The sequence below is a fragment of the Plectropomus leopardus genome, chromosome 15 (assembly GCF_026936395.1).
Source record: "Plectropomus leopardus strain MGB_pleo_1.0 chromosome 15, ASM2693639v1, whole genome shotgun sequence".
NCBI classification, from domain to species: Eukaryota; Metazoa; Chordata; class Actinopteri; order Perciformes; family Serranidae; genus Plectropomus; species Plectropomus leopardus.
The window spans coordinates 26948671-26976057 of record NC_142190.1 but is presented as its reverse complement, the minus strand read 5'-3'; the positions used below and the strand labels follow the sequence as shown (position 1 = coordinate 26976057).

General features: G+C 38.2%; 1 protein-coding gene across 1 annotated transcript; it reads left to right on the top strand.

The window, feature by feature from the left end:
* The first annotated feature begins 723 nt into the window (after window positions 1-723).
* LOC121952233 (chromatin remodeler ATRX-like) lies at window positions 724-25835 on the top strand. Its single transcript, XM_042498777.2, has 35 exons — window positions 724-914; window positions 2638-2738; window positions 2840-2895; window positions 3560-3588; window positions 3994-4115; window positions 4557-4673; window positions 5779-5888; window positions 6778-6845; window positions 6950-8739; window positions 10141-10201; window positions 14973-15127; window positions 15290-15466; window positions 15551-15662; window positions 16819-16906; window positions 17013-17189; window positions 17442-17586; window positions 19624-19733; window positions 19948-20091; window positions 20209-20386; window positions 20497-20634; window positions 21260-21435; window positions 21526-21643; window positions 22195-22319; window positions 22440-22495; window positions 22800-22891; window positions 22970-23126; window positions 23210-23301; window positions 23399-23504; window positions 23632-23809; window positions 24447-24638; window positions 24740-24883; window positions 25018-25083; window positions 25159-25254; window positions 25523-25651; window positions 25734-25835. The coding sequence occupies exons 1-35, from the start codon at window positions 895-897 to the stop codon at window positions 25824-25826; spliced, it is 5718 nt and encodes a 1905-aa protein (XP_042354711.2). The 5' UTR covers window positions 724-894; the 3' UTR covers window positions 25827-25835.
* Window positions 25836-27387: the final 1552 nt, after the last annotated feature.

Sequence of the window (27387 nt, the reverse complement as noted above, 5' to 3'; positions counted from 1 at the left end):
GTCAACCATGTTGATTATGTAATGGGTGGAAGCAGTAAAAATAAATCAAGTTTTTTTTTTTCTCATTTTTACATTGTGCACGTGCAAGTTTATGTCACCCTTGCACTGCAGCAGCAAATTGAGTAGGGATTTATGCTATGTGTATGCGGGCTTCTGCTTGTGCTGTATCAAAGGGAAAAAGGATTTTTAAAAAAAAATGTGGGATGAGGGTGAGTGTTCACAATGACAGAAGCAATCAGTGAAATATGTTGCTTGAAATTTGAATGTAAAATGACAAGAGCCAATTTGAGGGAAAAGGGTATGCAAGAAATTATACTAAATACTAAAGAATAGACAATTACGCAAGAATTTAACTGATCTTTAAAGACTTATAAAAACACTCTAACCCTTGACTCTTGGACCTTCATCCTTATAAATTAACTGATCCCTAAACTGCACTGATTTAATTTAACATGTAATTTTGCACTACTTTTACTGTTTTTATTACCTTTCTGGGAGGGGGACAGAAAAACTGATAACTTTTTGGATGCATTTAGGTCTGAGTGAAAGCTCACTAACAGTAATGAAACTGTAAGCAATACTACAATGGAGCATATGAGCAAGACAGCTGTTTTCATGTAAGAAACAACATAAACACATGTAATATCAGATGCTCACCCCAGGGCAGCAGGTGGCGGTAATGAGCGGTAGATTAACATTGTAGGTCAAGTGCGTCAAAAACACGCAAAGAAGAGAACAGAAGCTTTCTCTGGCTGCCATCTATTTTGCCTCGTTTTGCTTTGCTAGCTATGGGATAGTGAAAGCAAATTGAGCGGCATTTTTTTACCCAGAATAAATTGGTATCATGGAAGGATAAAGAGCTGAACGACTTCGGTTGTTCACCTCCTCCGCGACATGTCTGCAGCAACGCTGAGGTAAAAACTGCGGACAGATACGCGGTTGTTTACTAGAGAATATATTGGCAAGCTAGCTCTGCAAGTAGTTAACGTTAGCTAAAGCAGCTAACAGCTAATCAGAGTGAGAAATAACGGTAAATCAAACTAATTTGGCTGCCAATTTAAAATGTAGATCAGAAATGAATGTAACATTATACTAACGTGGCTAACACATCATGTAAGGGCACTTGAACTCGTGAAATATGTTTTATTGACGTCTTAGAGATAGCGTTAGCCTAATGACAACGTTAGCCGTTTTTCGTAACTATCGCTACATTAAAGAAAACGTTATCGTTAACGCGACTCATCATGAGCTGTAATTAACCTCACTTAGCTTATGATGACCTTAAACAGTTGTCTGTTGTGTAGACCTAAAGTAAGCTATAACGATTGCAGGTTAATACAGCACACCATACGTTCTGCCTTAATATTATAATATTTATTTATGATTATAATGTTTAATTTTTTGCTCATATTCCAGGCTGTAGTTTGTGGTGTTGCTGAATATAAATTGCGTCATAAGTGGATTTTTTGAGGGTCCAGAAAAGCTACATTGGTCATTTTCCTTAACTGAGATTTTCCGGCTTTACAGACAAAAACAAACAAAACAACAACAAAAACAACCATGGAGCATTCAGTTTTTTTTTCTTAATTTATGAGTTAGTTATTTCAAAAGTCTATCACTAGTGGAGTGCCCGCAAAAACAATGAAATGCACTATAACTGAAAACCAATTTTGCCAATTGTAATGGATCAGACAAAAAAAGTTATGCTCAATCAAAACAAAAAGAAAAATCAATAAATATACAAAATCATTTACAATCAATCAAAGAGACAGATTATCTGACAATTTCATTTCAATACTAATGTGAAGGACTAGTTATTCTTTCTTTATGCATTTTCCTGAACTTGAAAACATTTATTCAAACTGGTTTAAATTATGCTGTGAAGAATCGCACAGTTCAACAACCACTGAGGTACACATCTGCTTAAAGGTAATCTGAGTATGCTGATGCTGAAATTAAATTAGCTTGCTATCTATGGTCCTTATCCCATGAACTAAAAACAAACAACTTTTTTTTAAATAATCTGTTAATACCCTGCTTTTTGCCCTGTACAAAGTGAATACTGTCTATAACTCAACTAAATCAAGTGCTTCAACAGCCGTTTTGACTTTCTTGTAACAAACAGTCAGTTAGTATGTTTTCTTTAAGAATAGTTCTTGTTGCTCTTTTCTATAATTTAAACAGTTTTATGATATGTAACGTATTTCATGAGTTGTGATGTTTCACTGCAGCACATGCTGGATTACCTCACATGCAAAATAAACTGGGATACTGAGTTCCTAAGAGTTTAGGTTGTGTTCTGCAAAGTGGGTCAAAAGCTTCATTGCTTGGCTGCTTTTTGAGGAGCCTTTCAAATGAGACAGTCATGTCAGGTTTCATTCATCAGTCTTTCTGAAGAGTTGTCCACAGCTGTATTGGACCGTGAACGTTGACATGTACATGTTGAATGGGATTTTAGAGGATGTTTAACAGTATATTGGATGTTAAACAGTTGATTCCTCTAAAGTCACTTCTTATAACTAATGCTAACAAAGCCTAATAATTAAGCTTTTAACCAATAGGTTGCTCCACAAGTGAGCCACTTCTGTCAAGTTTACCATAAGCTGTATACTTATGTTATTTTTTTCTTGACTGTAGAACCACTCCCAGCAAGCTGAATGAGTTAGTCAGCAAATTACACGAGTACTTGGCTCATTCTACTGTTGAGGACAGCAATGACGAACCAGATGATGCTGATGGTACGGCTTTTGATTAAGCTAATCATGAGTTATGGAAACACTCTCATTATATTTTACATGTTTTTTAGGCCTTTTTTTTTTAACAGATCTTATGTTTACAGGTATGATTAACAGGAGGTGTCCTGTGGGAAACTCAACATGCCAAACTGTGACAGAGGTAACTGAACATTCTTAGTGTTTTGTCATATATGTCAGTAAGTTTTGTACATTGAATACCTATGGTGCCAGAAAAGGTTTAACTGGATCCAACACAAAATTTGGTCGCATTCAGAAATGTGTAACAGTGTCACATGAAAATTTTATTATTATTATTGTTAATTATTTTTTTATCCTTGCTTTTTTCATTACCATCACATTTAATATTTAGTAACAGCACTTTTAAAAAAACATTAAAGCACTATGTATAAATAACATGGTGGCTAACTTGCCAACCAGTGAATAACATTCTTTTCAGTTGACTTAATTTTAATACAGTAAACGGGGATGTGACTTTTCAGAATTTTCTGACCTGAAACTGTGACCCATGTAAATAAAGAAAATCCATTACTTAAAAAAATTGTAAAATCTTGTTAAATCGATAAATTGTTAAATCTTCATGACAGCAGTGTTGTAATCTCCAGTGTCTGATTCTTTCAGTATTTTAGGAAAATGATATTGTTGTATCCTAATGCTCTATTCACGAGACTCAAATTCTCCAAAAATGAAATTGTTTGCTTAAACAGCGCATCCCCCTTTGGGACTTAACGTAGATGGTTTAAGAACCAAAATTGACATTGATTTCTACCGTGACAACTAAAGCAACAAAATGTTTTGCTTTGTAGGCAGGAGTGGATAGCAGATACTCAAGGAGGTGAGTTGGCATTTTGTTCATAATACGCAAGTTTACATATAGTATGGTATGAAACAGTTAAGATTTAATACCCAAATATTTAATGCAGCATACTGTGAAAATACTTAGTGTTTAACTAAAGTGAATGCAATGTATTGCAATTTTGAGGCACACCGTGTGCTCAAACCAAGTCAAAATGTGAAATGATAGTATGAGTAACAGAAACAAATAATGGTACAATACTTTTAACAAAATAAAAAGATGAAAGGATAATGATAATTTGTTTTGCTATTTGCTTACACTTTGTTGATACAAAGTGTTGGTAACCCCCTGCCTCCTTTTTCACTGTCCAATTAGGCTGCCAACCTGTGGGAGACATTGCTTAGCTCTGGGACTTACGTTTTTTCTGTTTTACTGATATTACAGAAAACCAGCTGTTGTCATAAAGCACTCTGGACTGGACGAATCCGGGGACTCAGATGCAACCGAGGACTTGGATTTACCGGTCAACGCAAATGGTCACCCTGATATCAATAGATTGCCAAAAGGTAGGTCTTAAAGTTTTCTTATTATAGTTCCTTATTTACTCTGCCTGATAACCTTTTCTGTGCAAATTGCAGTGCAAATAATGTTGATATTTTGACTGGTGTCTGTTGTGTTTTGGTGCAGTCTTGGATAAGAATTGGTCTTTGAAATTTTGAGGGCTGCCTTGTGCTATAACACAATACATCTACCAGTTGCCAAGAGTTTTGTCCATTGTCTTTGCAGAGTTTCTAAGTTACTACATCTGTTTTAAGTCTTGCTGACTACAAGAGAAAAAGCATATATTAAGGTTGACAGGAATCATTATTGTATATGTGGTATTTTGTCTTTTCCTGTTGGTAGGGTGTCAGAAGTCTTTAGGTCTGTCCCCAGCTTTTGGTTATAATTACTTATTCAATAATGAAGGAATATATTTGATTTACTGGTGGTTTGTTTTGTTTACTCAGGCACTGTGCTGGTGAGGCCTGAACCTGCTGATAACGGAAGAGATGACTTCAGGGGTCCTGAGTTTCGCAGCCGGAAATCAGGCGTGCTGCGGAAAGACTTTACGAGAAGACGTGGAGGTCGGTCACTACTAGTTGATATTGTCTTAACACGGCACATCACTGCATGAATACTCGGGAGCCATTTCTTCAAATGAAACACAAAGAAGGCACTTGTTGGGGTACTCAACCCTTGATTGCATGTAGACAAAGGACACATGGACTGAGACAACCTCTCCAGTGGTCAAAGCAAGCTGAAAATTCACTTAACGTTGTCTTTAATTGCAGCGTGATCCTTGTCTTGTTGTGGAAAAAAAGCTGCTGCATTTGCTTCATCCGCTCAGTTACAGTTTAAATTTCTGCTAACACTAACATCCAACTGTTGACGGAGGCTTCAAGTCCACAGCAAAAACATCAACACTTCTGGGCCTCAAAAATAAAAGCACCATTAGTTCCGCTTTGATTTATTTAAACAGTACTTTATTGAACTTTATTTTAGCTGTGTTTTATTTAACTTTATACTTCACTTTATTTACATTATGAAAGTATTTTATTAAAATAAAAAATAACAGGAGTTAATTTAACTTTATTTCATGGCAGTAGCTACTTAATAATTGAATAATGTTGTATTTTAGTTTTAACATTCGTTTATAGGTGATTTAAAAGTATCAGGATATATATCTTGTGAAATAGCCTAAAAATATTGTGATGTGTACATATATATATATATGTATATGTGTGTGTGTGTATGTGTATATATGTGTGTGTGTGTATATATGTTTGTGTGTGTGTGTGTGTATGTATTTTTATTTTTTTAAAAAGATATTTTTTGGGCTTTTTTCGCCTTTATTTGATTGGACAGAGTTTACGTGTGAAAGGTGAGAGAGAGAGGGGACGACATGCAGCAAAGGGCCGAGGCCAGAGTCGAACCCGCGATTGCTGCAGCGAGGACTCGGCCCCTTTACATAGGGCACCCGCTCTACCCGCCAACGCCCCATTGTGATATTATTTCAAAGACATATCGCTTAGTCTTACGAACCAGTGGTCTTGATCATTGACATCTTAGCCTGAGAATGTGGTGGATTCACCTAAAAATCAAACAGGGCATTCTCACACGTGTCTCATGATCCCATCAAGACGTTATTATAACCATTTTGTTGCTAATGACGGTGGTGTGCTTTCATAGGAGTTGAACACATGGGAATTGTCAGTTGCACCGCCTGTGGTCGACAAGTTAACCACTTCCAGAGAGATTCTTTCTATCGACACCCAGCTCTGAAAGTACTTATCTGCAAGGTGAGTCTGCTTATTATACAGCATGTCAGAAAAAAAACACATTTTTGTTTGCCTTTAAGTCATTGTTGTCAGTATGTACATCTTTTCAAAAGTCAGAGACCCTGGAAAACCTACCTACTTGTATACCGTTACCCAATAAAAAAGGGGATGGAGTTTACTTGAAATAAAAATCATAATCAAAGTGACAGTTATGCCGACGAGACATTTTTAGAGCTTCATGCCTTTAATGAGTTTCTTAGTTCTGTTTGCTTTTTATGGGTGTGTTTCATGTTGACAAATGCTGATATGAACTATGGGTTAAAGTGCAGACTAGCTGGATTCTGTTTACACAAATCTGAGACAACAGTTAAATCATACAAAAAAAACCCTGAACAAAAAACGCATGAGTGATGACTGAAACCTAACAATACTGTTTTCTGTCTTCAGCTGTACTGGCACTATAGCCTTGTTCTCCCCAGTAATACAGCCTGTATTAGATGGTGTAAATGAAATCAAGTTAAGAATTTTATATGTCTAAATTCTTTTGAAATGATCATAGTAATTCAGTAATTTAAGCAATTAATTCATCAATTTGCGAGTGTGTCATTGTAGTGTTTCTTTCGACAAGAATTTAAATTCTCTTGAAGTCTTCATTGCTTCCTCAAAATCGTTATAGTCTTTTTTTTAAATTTTGGTCAGGATTTTAGGTCATTTTTGTCAGGAAAAAAAGAGCCATTGCAAAAATTAAATAATGGTTTGCAAGAATATACATAGGAGTAAACACATTTATGATATTTCTTATAGAATTTGGGATACATTTTTTATGTTTTATGAAAAAAATACTTGCATGTTTCTAATATATTTTTTTGGCCACACTGTTACACTTTAATGAAATGTTTATCTTTTTCAGTCTTGCTACAAGTACTACTTAAGTGATGACATCAGTAAGGACGGAGATGGGATGGATGAGCAATGCAGGTAGGAGTTGCTGCTCTTTGGTATTTTAACTAAAATATTAACATTTTCCTTAACTTCCTTTGCACTCTTCTATCAACTGTATTTCTAATGTCATACTTATGCAGATGGTGTGCTGAAGGAGGCAACTTGATCTGTTGTGACTACTGCAGTAATGCCTTCTGCAAGAAGTGTATTCTGAGAAATTTGGGAAGGAAGGAGCTGTCTGGCATCCTGGAAAGCAAATGGTACTGCTATGTGTGTAGCCCGGAGCCCCTTTTTGACCTGGTGATGGCCTGTGACAGTGTCTTGGAGAACATGGAGAATCTATGGTATCACCAGCGCAAGAGGAACCGAATTGAGCCGGAGAAATCTGAACTTTACAACATGATGCCACATTTACAACAAACACTTCCTTTGGATAAATGGGATCACACTGGCATGGATGGTAATGTGGTGTTCAACTACAACACACTACAGATTTCCAAGGATGTTACCAAAAAGGCCAAACATTTAGTGGACTCAACAAACATCTTGAACCGAACATTTGTCAATTTCATTCATACTGTGACGGCGAACAAACAAACACCAGCTGCTCGCAAACTATACCTGAACTCTTTTTTGTCAGTAGTTAAAGGTTTACGAAAATCCCTTGCAGCACTCGAGGATAGCCTTAAGGAGGAATTCAGTGACTTGGATGTCATGAGCTGTTGGGAAAAGTTCTTTAGTGATGATTTTGATGCACAACCTGTAACAGAAGCAGACATAGAGCCGGATATCACTGATGAAACATGCTTGAGGGACTTGCAGAAATTGGCAGCTGAGCATTTGGAAGGTTATGATTCTGACTCCAAGGGTGTCATAGATGGGAGAATTGCACATGCTTGTCCTGGGGAAGACATGGGTTCAGTTTCACATGAAGCCAGACAAAGGGCACAAAAGATTGGCCTGAAGCCCTCTGAAAGCTCGGTCAACATGACTAAAAAACTAGTAGTAAAACTTACACATGTACCAATGGAGCAGGAGCAATCCCCTGATGTCTCGAAGATGGAGGAGGACAGACAGATGGACAATAAGATGTCAAAGGAGAAGGATGTGTCAGATGATGAAGAGACAAGTGTTGTAGGTGCTGCAGCTGACAGCAAGACGAGCAATGACAGCTCTGGTGCATCTCTACACCTAGACGAGGAACAAGGCAATAGACGATCTCCTCGCGTGAAGACAACACCGTTGCGTCGACAAAGTGACGTCAAGGGCAAAACGTCTCTCTCAGCGGCGGACAGTGAGAGTGACTCTGACCCTGAAGAAACCTCCAGCACAGTGCTAGCCAAAAACACTGAAGAGCAGAGCAGAGCAAGGGACGACTCAGACTCAGATGAAGTCCCTGTAGCTCTGCTTGAGCGAGCTGCTATGACACATAGCTCTGACGAACACCAGAGTGATGAGAATAGTGGAAAAGCATCAACCAAGGTGGCCAAGAAATGTCTCTTTTGGCTCACTAAAAACACCCCGATCTCACCGGAGAAGATGCGCCGCAAACGCAAAATTATGGAAAGTTCCCCCGAGTCTGACTCAAGTAGCAGAAGAGTAAAATCTCGAAGGCAAAGTGGGACAGATTCCTCTAGTGATGACCAAGATGACTCACAGAAGAAAATACAACACTTGAGTGCTCTCATAGGGATAGGGAAGTCACACCTCGTCAAAAGAGAGGATGAAGGTGTGGCTGGACAGCAAAGTCGCATGCAGGCCGGAAAGTCCAAGGCTAAAACTCGTCAGAAAGAAATGGAATCATCATCCTCATCAAGTGAAGATGACGATGATGATGTCGACTCCGGGAGTGAAGGAAGTGATCAGAAGATGAAGCCAATCACTGAAGATGTGGCCTTACTGGGGGCAGCAGCATTCCACCAATCGTCGGGTGAGTCTTACATTTATCAGGGTTTCCCTCGCGTTCATTTGTGACAAGCCGCCATAATTCAAACATTTGCCACCAAGAATCTATTTTCTGTTTTCGTAGCTGGACTGCACATTAGGAGTGCTATTGGAATAATATATATTCTGTTCGGTTATGCACTGCATCATGCTGTCAGAGTGCAGAGTAGACTGTTGTCATAGACAGAGCAGCAGAACACTGGGTGCAGTGAAAGTCAAATTTAACCATTCATTGTGATGAGCCTGAAAGTTTACTTTCACTCACTTTGCAACAGTTGCTCCTATCGTCCTTCAATTTGATGAGCTCTGACCCGTTCAGTTATTACCACCCCCATTGTCAGAGATTGAAATTCTGTGGGAAACATTGATTATTATTAATAATATTATTATATCTACATGCACAGTAATTCTTGTAAGTGATTTTTAGAAGTAGATTGATAGTTTGCCAGATTGCCAGTGGAAAGCTTAATGGCTAATGGTAGCTACGGTTAGGTACTAAACTCTGTACTTTCAAGGGTACTGGCCAAAATGCCAAATTTTGGTACCTCAGAGCACATTTGTTTGAGAGCGCCAAGTTCAGACAAGAGGTGAAAGTACGCCAAAGCACCCTGAAGCCTGAAGGCTAGCCCTGCAGCTTGAAGGCTGGCAACAAAGGTTCATGGAGTTGCAGAGTTCAGCTTTTAGACAGTAGGCAGAAGCGCCCCGCCACAGAGCTTAGCGGCTGCTTAATTGGTTTCTCTGCCACCCAAAATGATAGCTGCAGCACCCATCTGCTGCGACAGTTAGCTGTCTGAGTTGTTTTATTTTCTGTATTATTTTGGTAATAGCCTAATATCACTGTTAGACGATCCAACACACATACACACATGAAATGACACTCAGACAGACAGATGTAGAAGATTCTCTATTAGTGATTAGCAATTAGCAGAGGAGCAGAATTGTATTTTTGTATTTTTTCATGCTTTTATTAACCAATAGCCTGTGCTTATGAGAGCTAGTTGCATGTTGTCTAATCAAAATGAAAATCAACTTATAAGCAGACATGCGATTGTATCTGAATCTTAATAATACATACAACATGCACACAGTTCCTCATGGTTCTTTAGGTCCTGGCTATTTGGGATTTTGTGCAAAGCCCTTTACACATGATGTAAAAAGGTGCACAATTGTTTGGATGGGTTCATCATTGTATAGAATAATTTCTGTCATGGGGTCGTTGTTGTGTCAGTAGTTTGACCTGTGCTTTTTTTGCTATGGCAAGTCAAAATGTCTCTTGGCATATCAATATAATGCATCTTACGGTTCCCCCGTTCTTGGATGATGGATGCTTTTTATCTGTTAAAACAACACAGTGATTTAATGTTTCTATTGTTTTTTGTTTTTGTAGGAGATGAGGAGCAATCTGGGCCCTCGTGGGCAGCAGACGACGACGATGATCCAGAAAATAGGTATGGTTCAAAAAGCCCGGAAGTAGAGTTTCTAAAACACTCTAGGCGTGGAAGAAAGCCTGCGCCTTCAAACCGCAAACTCAAAATTGCAAAATCTAGGAACACCCATGTCATTAAGACGAGGTTGCAGTCTTTACAAACAAGACCTAAACGTAGCTGCAGCAGAACTCCAGCAATCAAATACACATTTTAGAACGACACTGTGAAGCACATGGACCACATTATGATACACTGAGACTGAACCTGCCGAGAACAAACTTGTGAGTGATAAGCAACATACTTTGCTTGTCTGTTTTATTTAGTGTGCAACCCAGTATACATGTAAATGTTAGAGATACATTTTACCTACATTTTTATTATTAGTTATTATTAATATATAATATTAATCCAAACTTGTTGTATTTCCTTGGTGTTCTATGCCGATACAAAAGGGAAAACGTTATAGTTGACCCACTTTACACTTGATGAGATCGGAGTATACAATTGAACAATGAATGAAACTTATTTGCCTCACAGCTCAACTTGTTTTCACTGACAGTATTTGAACATAGCAAGTTTTGAACTTCGGTCTACTCTTCCATTATTATGAATACACAAAGAGCTGTTGTCCTCCATCGAGCAGAACTGTTAACTTAAGCAAACGCAATATTGCTATTTGCAGGTGAAGTGTAAAGTTTTAAAAAATTCTGCCAGAGTTTATCTGTGCATATTTAAAGTTCAAAAATATATTTTTTTCAATTAGCCAAAAGATGTAAGCATGTATAAAACATTTATGCTTCACCTTGAAAACCATCGTTTTGACATTCTGTTCTAAGATTAACCCTTCATGGGCCCCATTTATGGTGTGGCGATTTCATTTCGTTCTATTTATGATACGATGGGAAAAGTGTTGTTTGTTAAGATGTCCAATATGATGTACTGGCTCTGTAAATGTAATTAAGCTTTCTTTTATTCAGCTTTTAAGTGCTTTTTAAAGACACAAGTAAAATTGACTTCCTGCTCCCTTGTCAATTCAGCCCTACAAAATATACAGTATTTAGCAATTCTACCGCACATGACTTGAGTTTCACTGCTGAATGCGTGTTTGGCTTGTGTTTGATGCCAGTATTGATGCATTATTTCAGACTTTAAATTAAATTGTTTTGAAAGATACTTCCGTGATGGTATGATGAACATGTGTAAATCTCAGGAGTTGTCATAGGGCTGCTCTCACTGCCCAACTTACATACATTTGGAAGCCTAGAAATTGTTTCTGCTAATAAATACTCAAAGCCTCACCCAAAACAACATAAACATTTTTTTTCAAAAAGTTTCACTGATGTTGAGTTTTATAATATGCAAATCATGGCACATGACAACATTAACAGCCAACTGCAGTAGATACAATTGCTGTTTCATTTCAAGTGATATTCCTTATCTGATTATCAAATGGTGCGTTGTAGTGGTATATTTAAAGTGTCGTTATCAAGGCTCTGGTATTCACACTTCGTTACCATAAAGAATAATTCACCTTATTATGACAAAATACTCTTCTTATATGTAGTCTCTTATTCTTTTCAACCTAGTTCACATGCAGGCTGCTTGCTCTGGAGTCCATAGTATCTCCTTTTCCAAAAAGTTTATCCTGTGGTTCCATAAACTACAAATAACATCCTGCTGGGCCACAGACACTCACACCTAATCATTTTAGTTCAGAGCAAACTTAATTAGCAGATTGAGACTCACAGGATGCCTTGAGTGCTCTTTTGTACCATTGAATTGCGTCAAAGCATGTAAACATGCATGCATCTGACGCATTAAGTCCAGATCGTATTAGTTCTGTTGTAAATACCTTGGCTGTGGTGGTTGTAGCCTCTCAGCCTTCCTGTCAGTCAGTGTTATTTGTTGGTATCATCATATTGCTGCTAATGTTCCCTTTACACAAAGGTTATGTATCGTTTTGTGTTATAACATTTGAAATACAGATGCACCCGGTCAATGTGCTGTTTGACCAAGGGAACTTGTAGTTTTGCATATATTGAATATGCTATAGTATTGATTTAGAGGGCTGAGATTTCTATCTATGTCCCCTACCCCAAAAAAACCCCAAACTTTTCTACTTAGATTTAGACTTCAGAGACTCATTTTGTTACTATCACTCTAACAATGCTGCTTTTACACAGATTCTTGAGGTATCCGTCTGACATTCTGACATCCCAGTGCGATGGAGATGAATGAAATTTTGTTGTTGCTGCTCGAGGCAAAGCTCTGAACAGTGTGGGGTTTGTGCAGAGATTTTGGCTTCAAAATTGGAGGTCATGTGACCCCCTCTGACCTAGAAAGACTTCCCTATGCATGATGTTACAAATGATACAATTGTGAAACGGTGATGAAAATCTACTGTCACATGCATTCAGAAATTACTTTTCCTATTACACTTTGGCCATTTGTGCCATAAATGTCATTTAAAAAAAACAATCTTTTTTCTGCCATTGTGTGGGCAGTTGGCCAGCTCAGCCAGGGAAAGGCTCAGTTGTGTGTGTGTGTGTGTGTGTGTGTGTGTGTGTGTGTGTGTGTGTGTGTGTGTGTGTGTGTGTGTGTGTGTGTGTGTGTGTGTGTGTGTGTGTGTGTGTGTGTGTGTGTGTGTGTGTGTGAGAGAGAGAGAGAGAGAGAGAAATGTGCCCAGTAAGCAGCTCTAATTGCGAAGAATGGGCATCGTCATAGCACACTGTGTCCGGTTCTTTGAGTGCATCCACGCTCCAAGCACTGAGGAATGATGTTTAGAAAAACTTTTTCCAGAGACAATGCCCTGGTTATGAAAAATAATTTACAGACATTACTGTCAAAAGTGTTCATGGAAATAGTACCCAGTATTTTTGTGTGTTTTACCCCACTTTCTATACACAGAGTATACATTACTGCTGACCATTTTCTAAAGCATAGTGTAGCTGTTAAAACCGATTAATTTTTACTTACTTGTTCGCATTTTATTTAATCTCGCTAAGACGTAAACCCTGTTTTACAGGTGAAGCAACTGTCGCGTTTTTCTGAAGTAATACAGATAAATAATTTGAGTTAAAAGCCTTCCAGGTCAGTGCTTTCAGATGTTAATGGGAACGCTGTATATCTGGGAATTGAGAGTGGGCTGTGAAACAACAACCAGTATAAATGCAAGAAGCGACCAAATTCACATTGTGCCTTTAATGACATCCATGTTTGTTTCTCATGTTTTTTTCCAGGTTGGATTTCCTGACAGCACAGCAGTGAAAGCAGTGCTGTTAGGCAACAATCACTTAAATCTGGGATATTGTAGCCTCCGGCATCAACCGTTTTTTTTTTAAAAGTCTGTTTTCAGCTGTAGTGATAGCACAACTTTATCTTTAGAGAAAATGGTCAGCAGAAATGTAAAATCTACAGTGTTTGTAGTTAGTGGGTTGAAACTTGAAAAGTACTGTGTTATTTAATTGAAATCCACACAGCATGCCATTAACATGTGTGGTAGTATGTCAGTTGTCTCCAGTGTTTTTTTGTTCGTCCCTTTTTCCAAGTTGAAATATGTCAAATGATTTCCAAGGCTCTGTCCTTACTTAGTGTCCTTTTCCTGCTGCTGTCGTCTGGCATTGCCATGCTGTAATACCTCTTTTACGACAAAATCTCATTGGACGTTGGCTTTAATGTTAGAGAAAGTGGCAGTTATCAAATGACCTGCATTGACGACAACAACACATTGAGATCAGGATCGGACCTGTGCAATGGCGAGTTGCTTGGTTGACAATTAACCAGAAAATAGATGAACTTGAGCCCAATCCATGTCAGCTGTTTGACCCTTGGTTATCATGTGTAATAACATGTCAGTCCCATGTTGGGAAATGCATGTTGAACACAGCTTTATGTAGAGGGGGTTAAAGAGTGTAAACACAATATGGTATTAAAACCATAAACTTTTTACATTTTTAAAAACGTGTTAATTATGAACTGTATCCGATTCTGTGCATTATTTCCTTATTTTTTAGGACTTTATGTTCCACTGGAGTATAAAGGGGCTAAAAAACAGTTGTAATTTTTAATTTATCTACAAACCTTGTTAGTAAATTGGTGTTTTTGTGTCCCACATGTTTTTCTCCATCTTTGACACGAGTAATTGGCTGCTAGTACCAGAGGAGCATGACTCCTTCCAGTCAGCTCTCAGTTTGTGTTCAGAACGCCTGTAGCAGTGTAACTGCCCAGCTGTCATGATTGGATGAATTAGAGATTAATGTAATTTTTATTTTCACATTTAAAAAAAAAAAGAAAGAAAAAAAGACAAATGTTTGCCTAGAGCAAACGACATAGGAAATAAATTAGTATCCACTCTTTCCCTAAAGGAGAATAAACGGATATGTCTTTCTGTTTTCTCTGTGAAAAATACTTGTAATAAATTCTTACTCTTGAAAATGTCTCTGTATCATTTTTCTTTTTTTCTGCTATTATTTTACATGTGTATCTTCCAGTTTTGTGGTTGTACACTTTATTTGGTCTTTGACTTTACTAGCAGATATTTTATTATATTTGCATATTAGGAAAAGACTTTGTCATTGACCAATAATGTGGGTTGAACAAAGGTGACCCATTAAAGATATCTGATAAGATCTATTATAATTTTCTCTTATTTTTTGTTAAATATGTGAGTCCAACTGTCAGTACACTTAATTGTTAATTTGTCCTAAAGTATAAAATTATCCAGCTAAAGACAATGTTACTGATCATGAAATGAACTTCAGGTACCTTTTCCCTCTTTGTCTACTTTTGAAAGAATCGCTAAGAAAATGCTATTGGCCCAAATCAAAGCCAACTACTCCTCGGGCGATGATATCTCTTCGGATGAGGAGACGCAGGAGGATGATTCTGAGTTGGAGGAAGATGACATGGTCAAACAAGGCAATGATGATAATGAAACGGATGAAAATGGTAAGTACTTTTGGCTTTCTGCTTGTGCATCTTATTTTATAAGCACAAGGATTCTTTTCCAGTTTTAGTCCCAATGATTTGGCAAAATCTGTACTTGACAAGGTGTCCTCTGTGGGTTATAAAAGAGGGAAAAGATGATGGAACATGTCTCTGCTGCTGCAGGGGAAGACTTGGACTCAGAATCCTCCGACACCATGGCTGATGGGCCCAACTCTGGGCACCATCTTCTCCGCCACAAGTTATCTGTAGATGAGGGAGCATCGAGTGACAAGGCAGCAGCAGAGAGTGAAGTAGGACAGCAGGCGAGAAAGCGAAGAACCAGCAGCAGACAGCTGAGTTGTAAGGACACTTTGAACATTGATAACTTAGCTGTGAAACAGGAAGTCCTGACTGCCCTAACCTCTCATTTTGATTTCTTTAAAGCGGAGGGTGAAAGTGATGCTGATGATGGAAACGAGACAGGACCAGAGGATGTTGGGATGAGCGAGGAGCTGAGTGAGTCAGAGGATGATGCTGGTGAAGATGGACTCAAAAGGTACATTAAATCCAGGTTGCACTAATAGCAACAATAACAAGACAAACTTGTACTCATTATAGGTCGTGCACCCAACACTTTGAAACCCGTGGAAAATTTACATCAATACAATCAAATACCTTTCAACACAACAACATTTGCATATCATAGAACCTTATATTAATGTGATTTATATAGTACCTTTTTATATGGTCAATGAGGACATATGCACTAAGTACTTCACGTAAGAAAAGAATTGGCATGAAACTGTCCAACAAAAAGACATTTAAATACAATTAAAAATATAAATAGAACACATCAAAGGCTTCACAACTTAATATCAGCAAAAGTCAATGATAAAATCAAATAAAATACACCATTTTAGAAGAACTGCAGCAGAGTGAAGTGTGGAAAAAAAATAATTTCGGGCCTGTATCAGGAAAGTTTCAGGTAGTTAATGACCGAAGTGAAAAGATAAGGTTTTAGCTTTCCCTTAAAAATGTTAAGTGAACTGGTTTCCCTGATATCTGTTGGAAATGTGTTGCAAAGCTGTGAGGCGTAATTGACAAAGGCTGCACCTCAGATTTTCTCACGTCTGTTAGCAGAAACCTCCAGTAAACCAGCAGCAGATGATCGCAGTGCTCTTGAAGGCAAATAGGAAGTTAATGAAGTAGCTTGGTAGTAGCCTATTTAGAGCTTGGCACACAACGAGGAGGACCATTAAAGCAATTATAAATTAATTGAATTCATTTTATTTGATGTACATTTTTTAGGAAAAATAAAAAATCTCATTCAGATTTGAATTATGGTTGAGCACTGACTTTCAAACTGGAAGCTCAGTTGTCACAAAGATACGTTTTTGCAAAAGGCAAAGTATATTGGGATCATCTTAATTTGTGTTTTAAGACATATTTTAATTTTTGAAAAGGAAAAAAAAAACTTTTTAAAATGATCAATCATTTGGCAACCCCCTGCAGTAACTATGTAGATCCCCTAGGGGTTAAGTGTTAACAGTCAAGGAGTGATTAAGAAAAAGCAGAATTAATCAAGCACAGATCAAGAATAATTTACAAAACCAGGCTTGCTTTGGAACACAGTTTTACACTGAATGTTTAATTTTGGCAACTGTCTACTGTGTACTTATTTAATTTTATTTCTGATTGTCTTCTATTTTCAGGTCCCGTAAAGTTAAGGAGAAACGCCGTAGTTATGAACTGAAGAAACAAGTCCCCTGCATTTGGTTGTCTGACTCCAACAGTGAAAAGGTGGCAGCTGAAGCTATAACTGAGTGCTTTGTTATTCTTATCCGTATCAGTTGACTCTGGTGTCTCACGGTCATATCGCTTGTTGGACGTCTCTGTATTTGAGCAGAGTGATAAAGAGGACACAGATGGCGACATTATGGGCACCCCCAAAGGACGCAAAAAGATCCGCAAAATCATTGAAGATGAGAATCTCCGTGCTGAGACCCAGGAAGCCCTCAGAGAGGAGGAGGAGAGATGCAAACGTTTGGCAGATCGAGAACAACAGATGGAGGACAGGAGAGAGGTACTGCATAAAAACAGATCATTAAACCTCAGTGTGTCCAGGACCAATAAACATTTACAGTAGTTTAGCTCATTTCTGCAGCAGCACTTGCTCATTAGAGGCTAGATCCCTGTTGGAAAGGGACAGTAATCCCAGTACAAAAGTTTTGTTGCTGACGGTAGCACTTTTTTTTTAGGATGTATTATTATTTGGAGGTTTTCTAAAGGGAGAAGCACACAGACAAAATGCTGACTATGCATCATTGTTTTCCAGATAATTGTTATCGGGGATGAGTTATCTCAAGTGAGGTGTCCTGTCACCACCAAGCTGGTCCTGGATCAGGATGAGGAGACCAAGGAGCCTCTTGTTCAGGTGCAGAGGGACTTGGTGATGAGACTGAAGCCTCACCAGGTGGACGGTAAGTTTGTGCTCTTTTTTCACTCACACTGAGGGGGACATTGCTTTGCTATAATTTATTTATTTAATGTATTTAAGGGGAACCATGTACAGTTTAATATATACATTTCACCATTTAATGCACCTCATCAGATTGTAGCTTCAAGCTAATTTTCATCTGCAGTCTCCAGGCAGTTTAAAACAGAAGGAGCATGATAGCAAACAGGACAGAGTACAGACACAATGCAAAGCTTCACAAGAAAACACATCAGACGTGCAACACTAGGCTTTACAAAATAGCACATCACAAATGCATGCTTTTCAAAAATGAATGATAAAAAGTGATGACGACCATGGTGGGAGAGTGCAGAGCTGAACAGTCTTGGATAGAGGATATTCTTGAAGATCTTATAGTATTCACTAAACGTGGCTAGCCTGGTGGCTCAGTGGATAGAGTGGCGCTCCATGTGCAGAGGATGCGTCCTCGCCGCAGCGGCCGCAGGTTCAAAGCCAGCCTCAGCCCTATGCTGCATGCTTCTGCCTCTCTCTCCCCCTTTCACCCTTACACTGTCCTGTCAATCAAAGGCAATAGAAGCCCAAAAAAAGAGGTTTCAGGGCAGTTTCACCAGCCTGCCCCCAACATGTAATACAAAAAAGACCTGGGTCTTCAACAGAGGGTCTGGGACCCCTAGGGGCTCCTCAGAGTACTGCAGGGGAATCACCAAATTATTGATTTTTATTTTTTAAACACTTTATTTATAGCATTTCTATACAATGAAACAATGAAAAAATGAAAATGTCAGGATAAATCAGGTTTAAATCTAGAAGAAAAGGACAGTATTAAAATGTAAGAGACGGCAAATAAATAAATAACAGCCATTGTATTAATACTATGAACCCATCTCTCCTATCCCTAAAAAAAAACAAACAAAAAAAATCCCCATGACATTAGGGCAGCAGTATCAACACTTTTTACTCATCATCACTGGTGTCTTGAGTGAGGAACACGGGTGAGTGACACCTGGAGGATAGGTCTATTGGTCTTTTATGCACTGTAGCACTGCCTTCCAGGTGCTGGAGAAATTCTGGAAATTACCAGATAACTCGTATCTCAGCAGCTGTACATGTAGAACAGCCATCAGCTCCTGCAACCAGGTTTCAATCTGCGGAGATGAGTCAGATTTCCAGAGTCTCAATATACATCTCTTGGCAATTAAGCATGCCGTACACCAAGACTGTGCGGGCATTATGATCCAGCTATTCCAAAGTTGTGCAGTGTCCAAACAGAGCTGTTGGTGGGTCAGGAGTCAAAGTAACCTTTAAAACATTAGAATAGCACTGAAACAAAAGACACCAAAAATGATTGTTTTATTGTGTAGGGTTAAAATGCAGTGCAATTTCATACAATTTACGGAGCGGGGGCCCTGCTCTGTCTTCCTTTCAGCTACAGGGTCCTTGACCTGAGATTCGTTGCTGACCTCTGCAATAAGACATATGGGATAGGATCATAGCATGCATAACTATCTTGGTTGCGTCCACCGAGAATTTCTAAAATTTGCCAAGCAGTACTTTTGACCTTTTATATCAAGGATAGGCGTTTTTAGCATGGTTTAAAAAAAACCCAAAACAAAACATATTTTGTATTGCTAACATTGTTGACATGATTGTTAAAGCCAATGTGTGATCCAAGAAGCATCTGTTTTGCACTGTACAGGCATGTTGACGGCAATAACAGCTATAACACATTTGGGTTTTACTTCTTCAGATACTCTGTTTGAGTACTTCAAATGAGTCAGAATGTGCAAATATATCCATAACAGTTGGAAATGATGAACTTATTAACAATCAATCCAAACATGTGACCTCGTCTGCCTGAATTCTGTGACAAAATTGTGACACGCTTGTTGATCTGTTCTGGGTATGCGAGTGAGTTTTTTATGCCTGTAATAAAACTTCAAAGCAAACACAGTACAAATTTACACATCTTAGCTGCATATTTTTCACAGTGGATTTCCATATTTGTGAAACCTGCTGACTGTGTTCTCTTTATCATCCAAAGGTGTTCAGTTCATTTGGGACAGTTGCTGTGAGTCTGTGAAGAAGGCCAACTCCTCTCCTGGATCAGGCTGCATACTGGCACACTGCATGGGCCTGGGAAAGACTCTGCAGGTGACACACATCCACTTCCAGTATTCTTGTCTGTTTTGAAACTAATACACAAAAAAAATTGAAGTCTTTTTAGATATTGCCTGTTGAACAAAATATCAGTGTCCCCTGAACTTGATGAGGATTATTTTTTTGTTTTTGTTTGTTCTTTGTTTTGTTTGTTTTTGAGGTCACCCATCTTACTCTATGCTCTATTGTCTGTTGGATTATTTTATAGGTGGTCACTTTTCTCCACACGGTGCTGCTGGCAGAGAACCTAAAATTCAGGACGGCCCTGGTCGTGTGTCCATTAAACACTATCCTCAACTGGGTCAACGAGTTCAAGATATGGCAAGAAAGCATGGGAAAGGATAAAGTCAAAGTACGTAAAATCATAAACTGGCAACACTAAGCTTCAGACGCTTTATGTCTCAGGCTTTGCTGATTGTGTACAATCACACATATGCAGTAATTGTTCAGACACACAAATATGTTACAGGTCACAGAACTGGCTACAGTAAAGTATCCTTCAGAACGACTCAGGGCTCTGCAGAGGTGGCAGAGAGACGGAGGGGTTATGATCATGGGGTATGAGATGTACCGCATCCTGTCACTCGCCCAGAAAATCAAGGATGAGGAGAGCAAGAAAGCCCTGAAGAGCATACTGGTGGATCCAGGTAAAGTAACTTTGTAATGGCATGATATTATTAAAATGTTTAATGTGTCATTACTTTGCTAATCGTAAAAGTTTCCCTCCTGTTTTCTCTCCTGTGTTTTTTTTTCCCAGGTCCAGACTTTGTGGTGTGCGATGAGGGACACATCCTGCGCAACGAAGCATCCAATATCTCCAAATGTATGAATGCCATCAAGACCCAACGAAGAGTGGTGCTCACCGGCACGCCTCTACAAAACAACCTGATTGAGTGTAAGTCTGCATCACTTTGTCATATTAAGTATCACCATGAGATCATACTGCCCTGCAGACCTAGCACTGAGTTGTGCGAATTGCAATGTTCTGCTCTCGCTTTGCTATCACTGGATGAATGTATGACAAAAGTGTGAACTGTTCAAGGCACCTCATTTCAAACAGCGTGCACTATGATGTGCAATGACACCGTCATATTACCTTTTCTGAACTTCTTAAATCTTGCCCCTGTTAAGTACCCCTCATATTATTATAAAAAACTGAAACTAATACTGAAATTAGTAAGAAATAAACTAACAGACATTTTTAAACAATAAAAACGAAACTAGAGCAATGAATGTCAGAACTTCCTGAAACTATACTGAATTGAACGCAAAAATCAAAATAAAAACTAATGAAAACACATAACTGTAAGCATATTGTAGTACCAACAAGAGTACTTGAAATATCACAAGTATTTGTAAATATTTCAGAAATACAAAATTACTGATGACCCAAACAGCAGTACTGTAAAAACAATGTGCTTCACTGTTAGATTTAAGTGAAGAAACTAAGTGTAGTCATGATGTTTTGACAGATGAAACTCACATTAACATATTGATACAGTGTATTTTTCTTCCCACAGATCACTGCATGGTCAGTTTCATCAAGAAGAATCTACTGGGCTCAATAAGTGAATTCCGAAACCGCTTTATCAACCCCATTCAGAACGGCCAGTGTGCCGACTCCACAGCAAAAGATGTTCGACTCATGAAGAGGCGAGCGCATGTACTTCATGCCATGTTGGCTGGATGTGTGCAGGTAAAACCAATCAAAATAATACTGTATGTACTCATACAGTTTAGTATTATATTTCCCGCTCTCACAACACTATGTTCATCTTTTTCCCAGAGAAGAGATTACTCAGAGTTGACTCAGTTTCTGCCTCCCAAACACGAGTACGTGCTGGCAGTGAGAGTTTCCCCACATCAGTATAGCTTGTATCGCTACTACCTGGACCACATCACTGGTAAGAAACTGTCTTCGGACTTCTGCTGTTTAGAATTCGGATGTTCAGTAATCACGACTAAAGAATCTTAATGTTCGGAATGAAAAGGAGAATGAACCATACACGGATTATTGAAATCACACCGATTTCTGTTTACTGTGATTTACCCTTCAAGTTTAAGGGTTGTGTTTTTTTTTTGTTCTATGACATCTGCACATTTATTGGTCAGAATGTTGTCATGATAAAGTATTTATTTATTTCTCTGGTTTATCCTTTAGTTGATGTGTTCCAGTGTAAAATTATAATTCTGAAGTTTGCTCATAGAAAAATATGTTGTGAGATGTTATGGACACTGTCAGTAATTGCCTCACTGATGAATTTTAGTTAAGTGAACCTGGCAGACGTGTGTCACTTAGTCATTCTGTAAATTATCTAAATTACATTAAACTCACTGAATCTTCAACCGATAAGAAAAGGAAGTAAAAGTCATACAAGCATTTACAGATTTCATTCAAAGTTGGAGTTTCATAGATGTTCGACCATTTGAAGTAAATATATGTTTGTTCTTCCAGTTATTGGCTCCGTGAGCAACAGAGCAAAGATTGGAGCAAACGTGTTCAAGGACTTTCAGGTGCTCAGCCGAATTTGGACTCATCCCTGGTGCCTTCAGCTCAGCTACATCAGCAATAAAAACAAGGTCTAAAAAAATCCCCTTGAATGCATGATTAGTTCTTATCGTTCTAATTTAATGTTAAGTATTTAATGAATTTATTAATGAACTCTTGACTGATTTTTTATTTTGTATTTTGAAAAAAAGAATAAAAATAAAGCAGCAGCTCCGCTGAGAGAGAAAGAAGCCGTTATGGCTGAGAGGTAAGACCCAATAGATTGATAATCACTCTATGCTTTAACAAATTATCACCTCATTTGTTTCTCATTAAATCTTTGGTGCACAAAGTTAACTTTTGTTAACTTCTATTTGCCTTTCAAAGCCATGTTCATTTTGTTAAATTATGTATTCCTGCTATTCTAGATAGATACATTTCAGACTGGAACAACAAAATGTGAAAGAAAAAAGAAGTACTTTCTGAAGCCCCTCTTGGTCACACATTTTATGACGTATATTCCATTTATATACATGTAATACACATTGTTTAAAATACATTTTATAATGTAGTGGACTGAGACAGAACAAGGGAGAAGGTGGGAAGTGCATCGACAGCAGTGCAGAGGGAATTGATGTTTCCGGCGGGGCTCCAGCAGTGGAAGGTATTGAAGTTTGTCACTTATTTTGCGATCCTGCTGTTGCACAGTAATTCAGTTTGTCCTGTGTTATATTACATATAGGAGAGAATGCACCTACCAACTCCAAGCCTCAGAATCTGGATGAGAACTGGTTCAAGCATCTGCTATCTGAAGAAGATGCCGAAATCATGGAGCACTCGGGGAAGATTGTGCTCTTGTTTGAGATTCTCAGAATGGCTGAAGACCTAGACGACAAAGTGTATGTTTCTTTTCTAATCCAGCAAATTCGAAAACAAAGACCGTAAAATGGTGACTGCTCCAAATCTATTTTTGTATTTTTAGGCTTGTGTTCAGTCAGTCTTTGATCTCATTAAACCTGATTGAGGATTTCCTCAAGGCTTCACACCGGGCCAGAGACCCATCATCATTCAAAGGTATTCTGTTTTTGGCAAAGAATACTACTACTTCATTCAAGAAATTTCCTGCTTGATGTTCTTAACTTTTGATTTTGTCACATCATTGTTGTTACAGCGGGCAGCTGGATTAAAAACGTAGATTACTATCGTCTCGATGGTTCCACCAGTGCTCAGTTAAGGAAAAAATGGGCAGAGGAGTTCAATAATCCCTGCAATGTTCGGTACAGATTATATCACTGCTATTCAGTCTTTCTATTTTGATTGTACTAGAATAAGATCAAGACAGAATGTATCACGTTGTTGTGCAAAGCGTATCTTCTGATTGTGTTTTATCGATCTATATTTTAGCGGCAGATTGTTTCTCATCTCAACAAGAGCTGGCTCACTTGGCATCAACCTGGTTGCTGCCAACAGGGTCGTCCTCTTTGATGCCTCATGGAATCCCTCGTATGACATACAGAGCATATACAGGGTGTACCGCTTCGGTCAGCTCAAACAAGTGTTTGTGTACCGCCTCCTGGCTCAGGTACGTTCACTGGTCTTTATTAATGTCCAAAACCTGAGTGTTTTAATTAATGTAAGATGAAATGTGTTTAGTCTAATAATAAAGTGATGTTTCTGACAAAAATAACCGATGCAAAAAAAGCTCAAACCCTCCACAAAAGAGCACACTAGATGTATATAATGCATACTCCAAATCAAAGTCACGTAAGCTGATTTGCATTGTGGTTTGTCTGCCAGGAATAATTGCTTATTTATTAAGTATGAATTTGTCATGAATACAGCTGTCATCTGGTGTCCAAATTCACTGAGTAGAAGAGAATATCATTGAAGCATTAGTGTTTTTTGGGGACTAAATCCCAGGCTTCTTCAGCTGCACCATATGTAACTTAAATTAGATAAATTTGAGCTTTCATAAAATGTTGAATTGATTAGAGGCAGAGGAGCAATTACGTTTTATTTTGCTAAGTCAGTTTATGTTAATTTGCTTCTGATTGTCCCCCAGTCTTTGTCTTTTGTCTTGAGGAATACTGGATAGTTTTGTTTTTTTGTAGTCAGTAGAAAATAGCCTAATGGATATGGATCTCCTTGAGCTGCTGTATTTTTATTGAAACTATAAACCTTTCACTTCTGTTTATTATCACTGTAATTTTCATCTCCAGGGCACCATGGAGGAAAAGATCTATGATCGCCAGGTGACCAAGCAGTCTTTGTCCTATCGAGTGGTGGATCAGCAGCAGATTGAAAGGCACTTCACCCTCTCTGAACTGACTGAACTTTACATATTTGAGCCAGACCTGCTGGACAACCCAAACTCTAAGAAAAGCAAAAGAACCACCAATGTTGTGCCAAAGGTGATTTTATTTGATGCCATGTAAATATACACAGCTGTCTGATAAAGGCTTACACAATGAATTTGCAGTATTTAAATACTTTCTGTCTCTTTGATTGTCAGGATCGTATCCTTGCGCAGCTACTACAAACCTGTAAAGACCACATAGTGTCTTTCCATGAGCATGAATCTCTGCTGGACCATAAACAAGAGGAGGAGCTCACTGAGGCAGAACGCAAAGATGCCTGGGCTGAATACGAGGCCGAGGTAAAGAGCTGCTCACCGCAAAGCATAAATGATCCTGAGCAGGGCTCTGTCTGGTCAGATGTCATGTCCTAAACTTTACACACAGTGTTTGATATTGTAACTGTGTGCTTACTGTATGCAAATGTGTCTTCTAGTCTTCCAGACTTCCAGCCAGCACGAGCCAGGACACCTTGGAGAGCAAGACCAATGGACAGCTAGTGGTACTCAAAAATATAATTTGTCTGCTTATGATATTTGTGTTTTATACAACTCTAACATAAAACATGTCTTTGCAGGCAATGCTGAACAAGAGCAGAGCAAGTGTAGCGGCTGCTTTCATGTCAACACAGGGGATTGTGTCTTATACTGTCGAGGACTACATGTTACAATTGGTGAGTGACACTAAGGTCTCATAGTGCAGCAAATGAAGAATTAAAAGGTATAGTACGTTTTTGAAGTAATGACAACAACTTATGTTTTTCTAAATATGAATTATATTCCTAATCATACTTAGAGAATTTCAGTGCTTATCCCTGTTGATAAAATGCAACACAGCACATTACTTGGCAGATGAAATAGGATGCTAATGGCGCACATATCAGCCCTGCGATCATTTGTTCCTTGCACCTTCTTTGTGTAACTGATGTTTTTATGTTACAGCGGCAACAGTATCCTCTCCTGACTGAGGCCATGCTTAAGAGCAAAGCTGAGGTCTGGAAAGTGTGTGACCAGAAGGAGCAAGAACGTAGACAAGCTTTCTATCAAGACATTCTTTCACAGCAACAAAAAGTAAGTAATTTTACTTGTATATATGTACATATACTGTATGTATAAATAGGCATTCTCATATTTCAATCACATCCCTCTTTAGCTCACACTCAGCATTCAGGCCATACTGAACAATAGAAGGAATCAAGCAATGCAGATGACTGTGAGCACTGTAACCCGGACTGGACAGACTTGAACAAGAAAATCGTATTTTAGCAGGTAAAGACGGTGATGCCTTTCCTCTTCATCACTGTGCTACCAGTGCTATGAATGTATGTTTTACCAACAAAAAACAAAAAAAAGTATTAAGCTCCCATATTATCAAAGCAACTTGACAGCGGAGTATAGTCAGATGTTAACCTTACGATTTCAAATCACCATAGTAATGTTCAAACGCACTGACAGTTTGGAACACTCTGAGCACTTTAATTTACACACGATAGTTAAGTTGTACAAATGTTTTTTTATAGTTTGCGAGACCTGGAGGGTTGTTTAGCTACTTCGTTTCAAAACTACTTTTTTGGTTTACACACAGGCTTACAGAACATGCCTTTCTATTCAACCGCATGTATTTTATTATGAAATATGTTTAACTTTTTTTTTACGTTTGTTACCAGTTGTCATAACTTTGTAATAAATTGACAAAATAACAGAAATTGTTCCTTATTTTTAACTTCTTGTCCGTGTTTGTGAAACAGCAACAGAATTCACATTATGACAGAGTTAACCATTTTTTTTCTGTAGAGCAAAGATTTTACAAGAAATCTAAGGATTAATGGTGAGAATATCTGACTGTTTTACAAGCAAAAACTAGAATTACCACCTAGCAGTTGTATGCCTCAGCCAGCCAGTCAAGTTGCTCTTACAGTTTACATCCATGTCTGTGATAACGTAGATGCTTCGCACACATCTTCCCCCCGCCAGCACAGAAGAGCTATACTGTCAGCACAGTTTCAAGATTAGTGAATTCTTGAGTTATGACGAAACATTTTTTGTGAGGTCATATGACTTTTACTTTTGACCACCAAAATCGAATCAGTTTATATTTGAATCAAAGTGGACGTTTGTGCCAAATTTTAAAAAATTCCCTCAAGGTGTTCTTGAGAAACCACATTCATGAGAGTGTGGTGTATGCACGACAACCCAAAAACATAATGCCTTTAGCCACTGCTATCACCTGCGCAGAGGCATAAAAAGTCTCCTAAATTGTGAAGGAGTCCTGTAAGAATTGTGCTGGTGTAGCCCACAGTAGAGAAGGGGATTAAAAAGTTCATAGATTAATAATTAAAGCCTTAATAGTTTAACAATTGTAATGCGAGTATTTATTTAATTGTTTAATTTTTACAGAGACAACGCACAAATAAATGTTTACTGCACCAGAGATAGCCAGCAGCGGATTTGCATCTGTTGTCCCTTGGCAGGTAAACAAAGCAACGATAAAATAAAATAAATACAAATTGAAATACTCAGAACACAATATGTAAAAATCCATCAGTATAAAATAAATAAAACAGACTGTATACAAAGTAATCATTGGTGTGTGCAGTTTTGCACAGATTTTAGCCAAAACTTGGACCTGGATAAAAAAACTGTGCTTAATTAAATACTTGAAATATATAAGGTAATTAACAACAGAGTTAATTTAAGTGTTTAAATATTTCATATAAAATGATTGTGCATTCTTGAGTTTGAGGAGCAACCAATTGGTATCTGGTATCGTCCTCGTTGTCCAATGAGACTGTTCATCCCGCCCACCA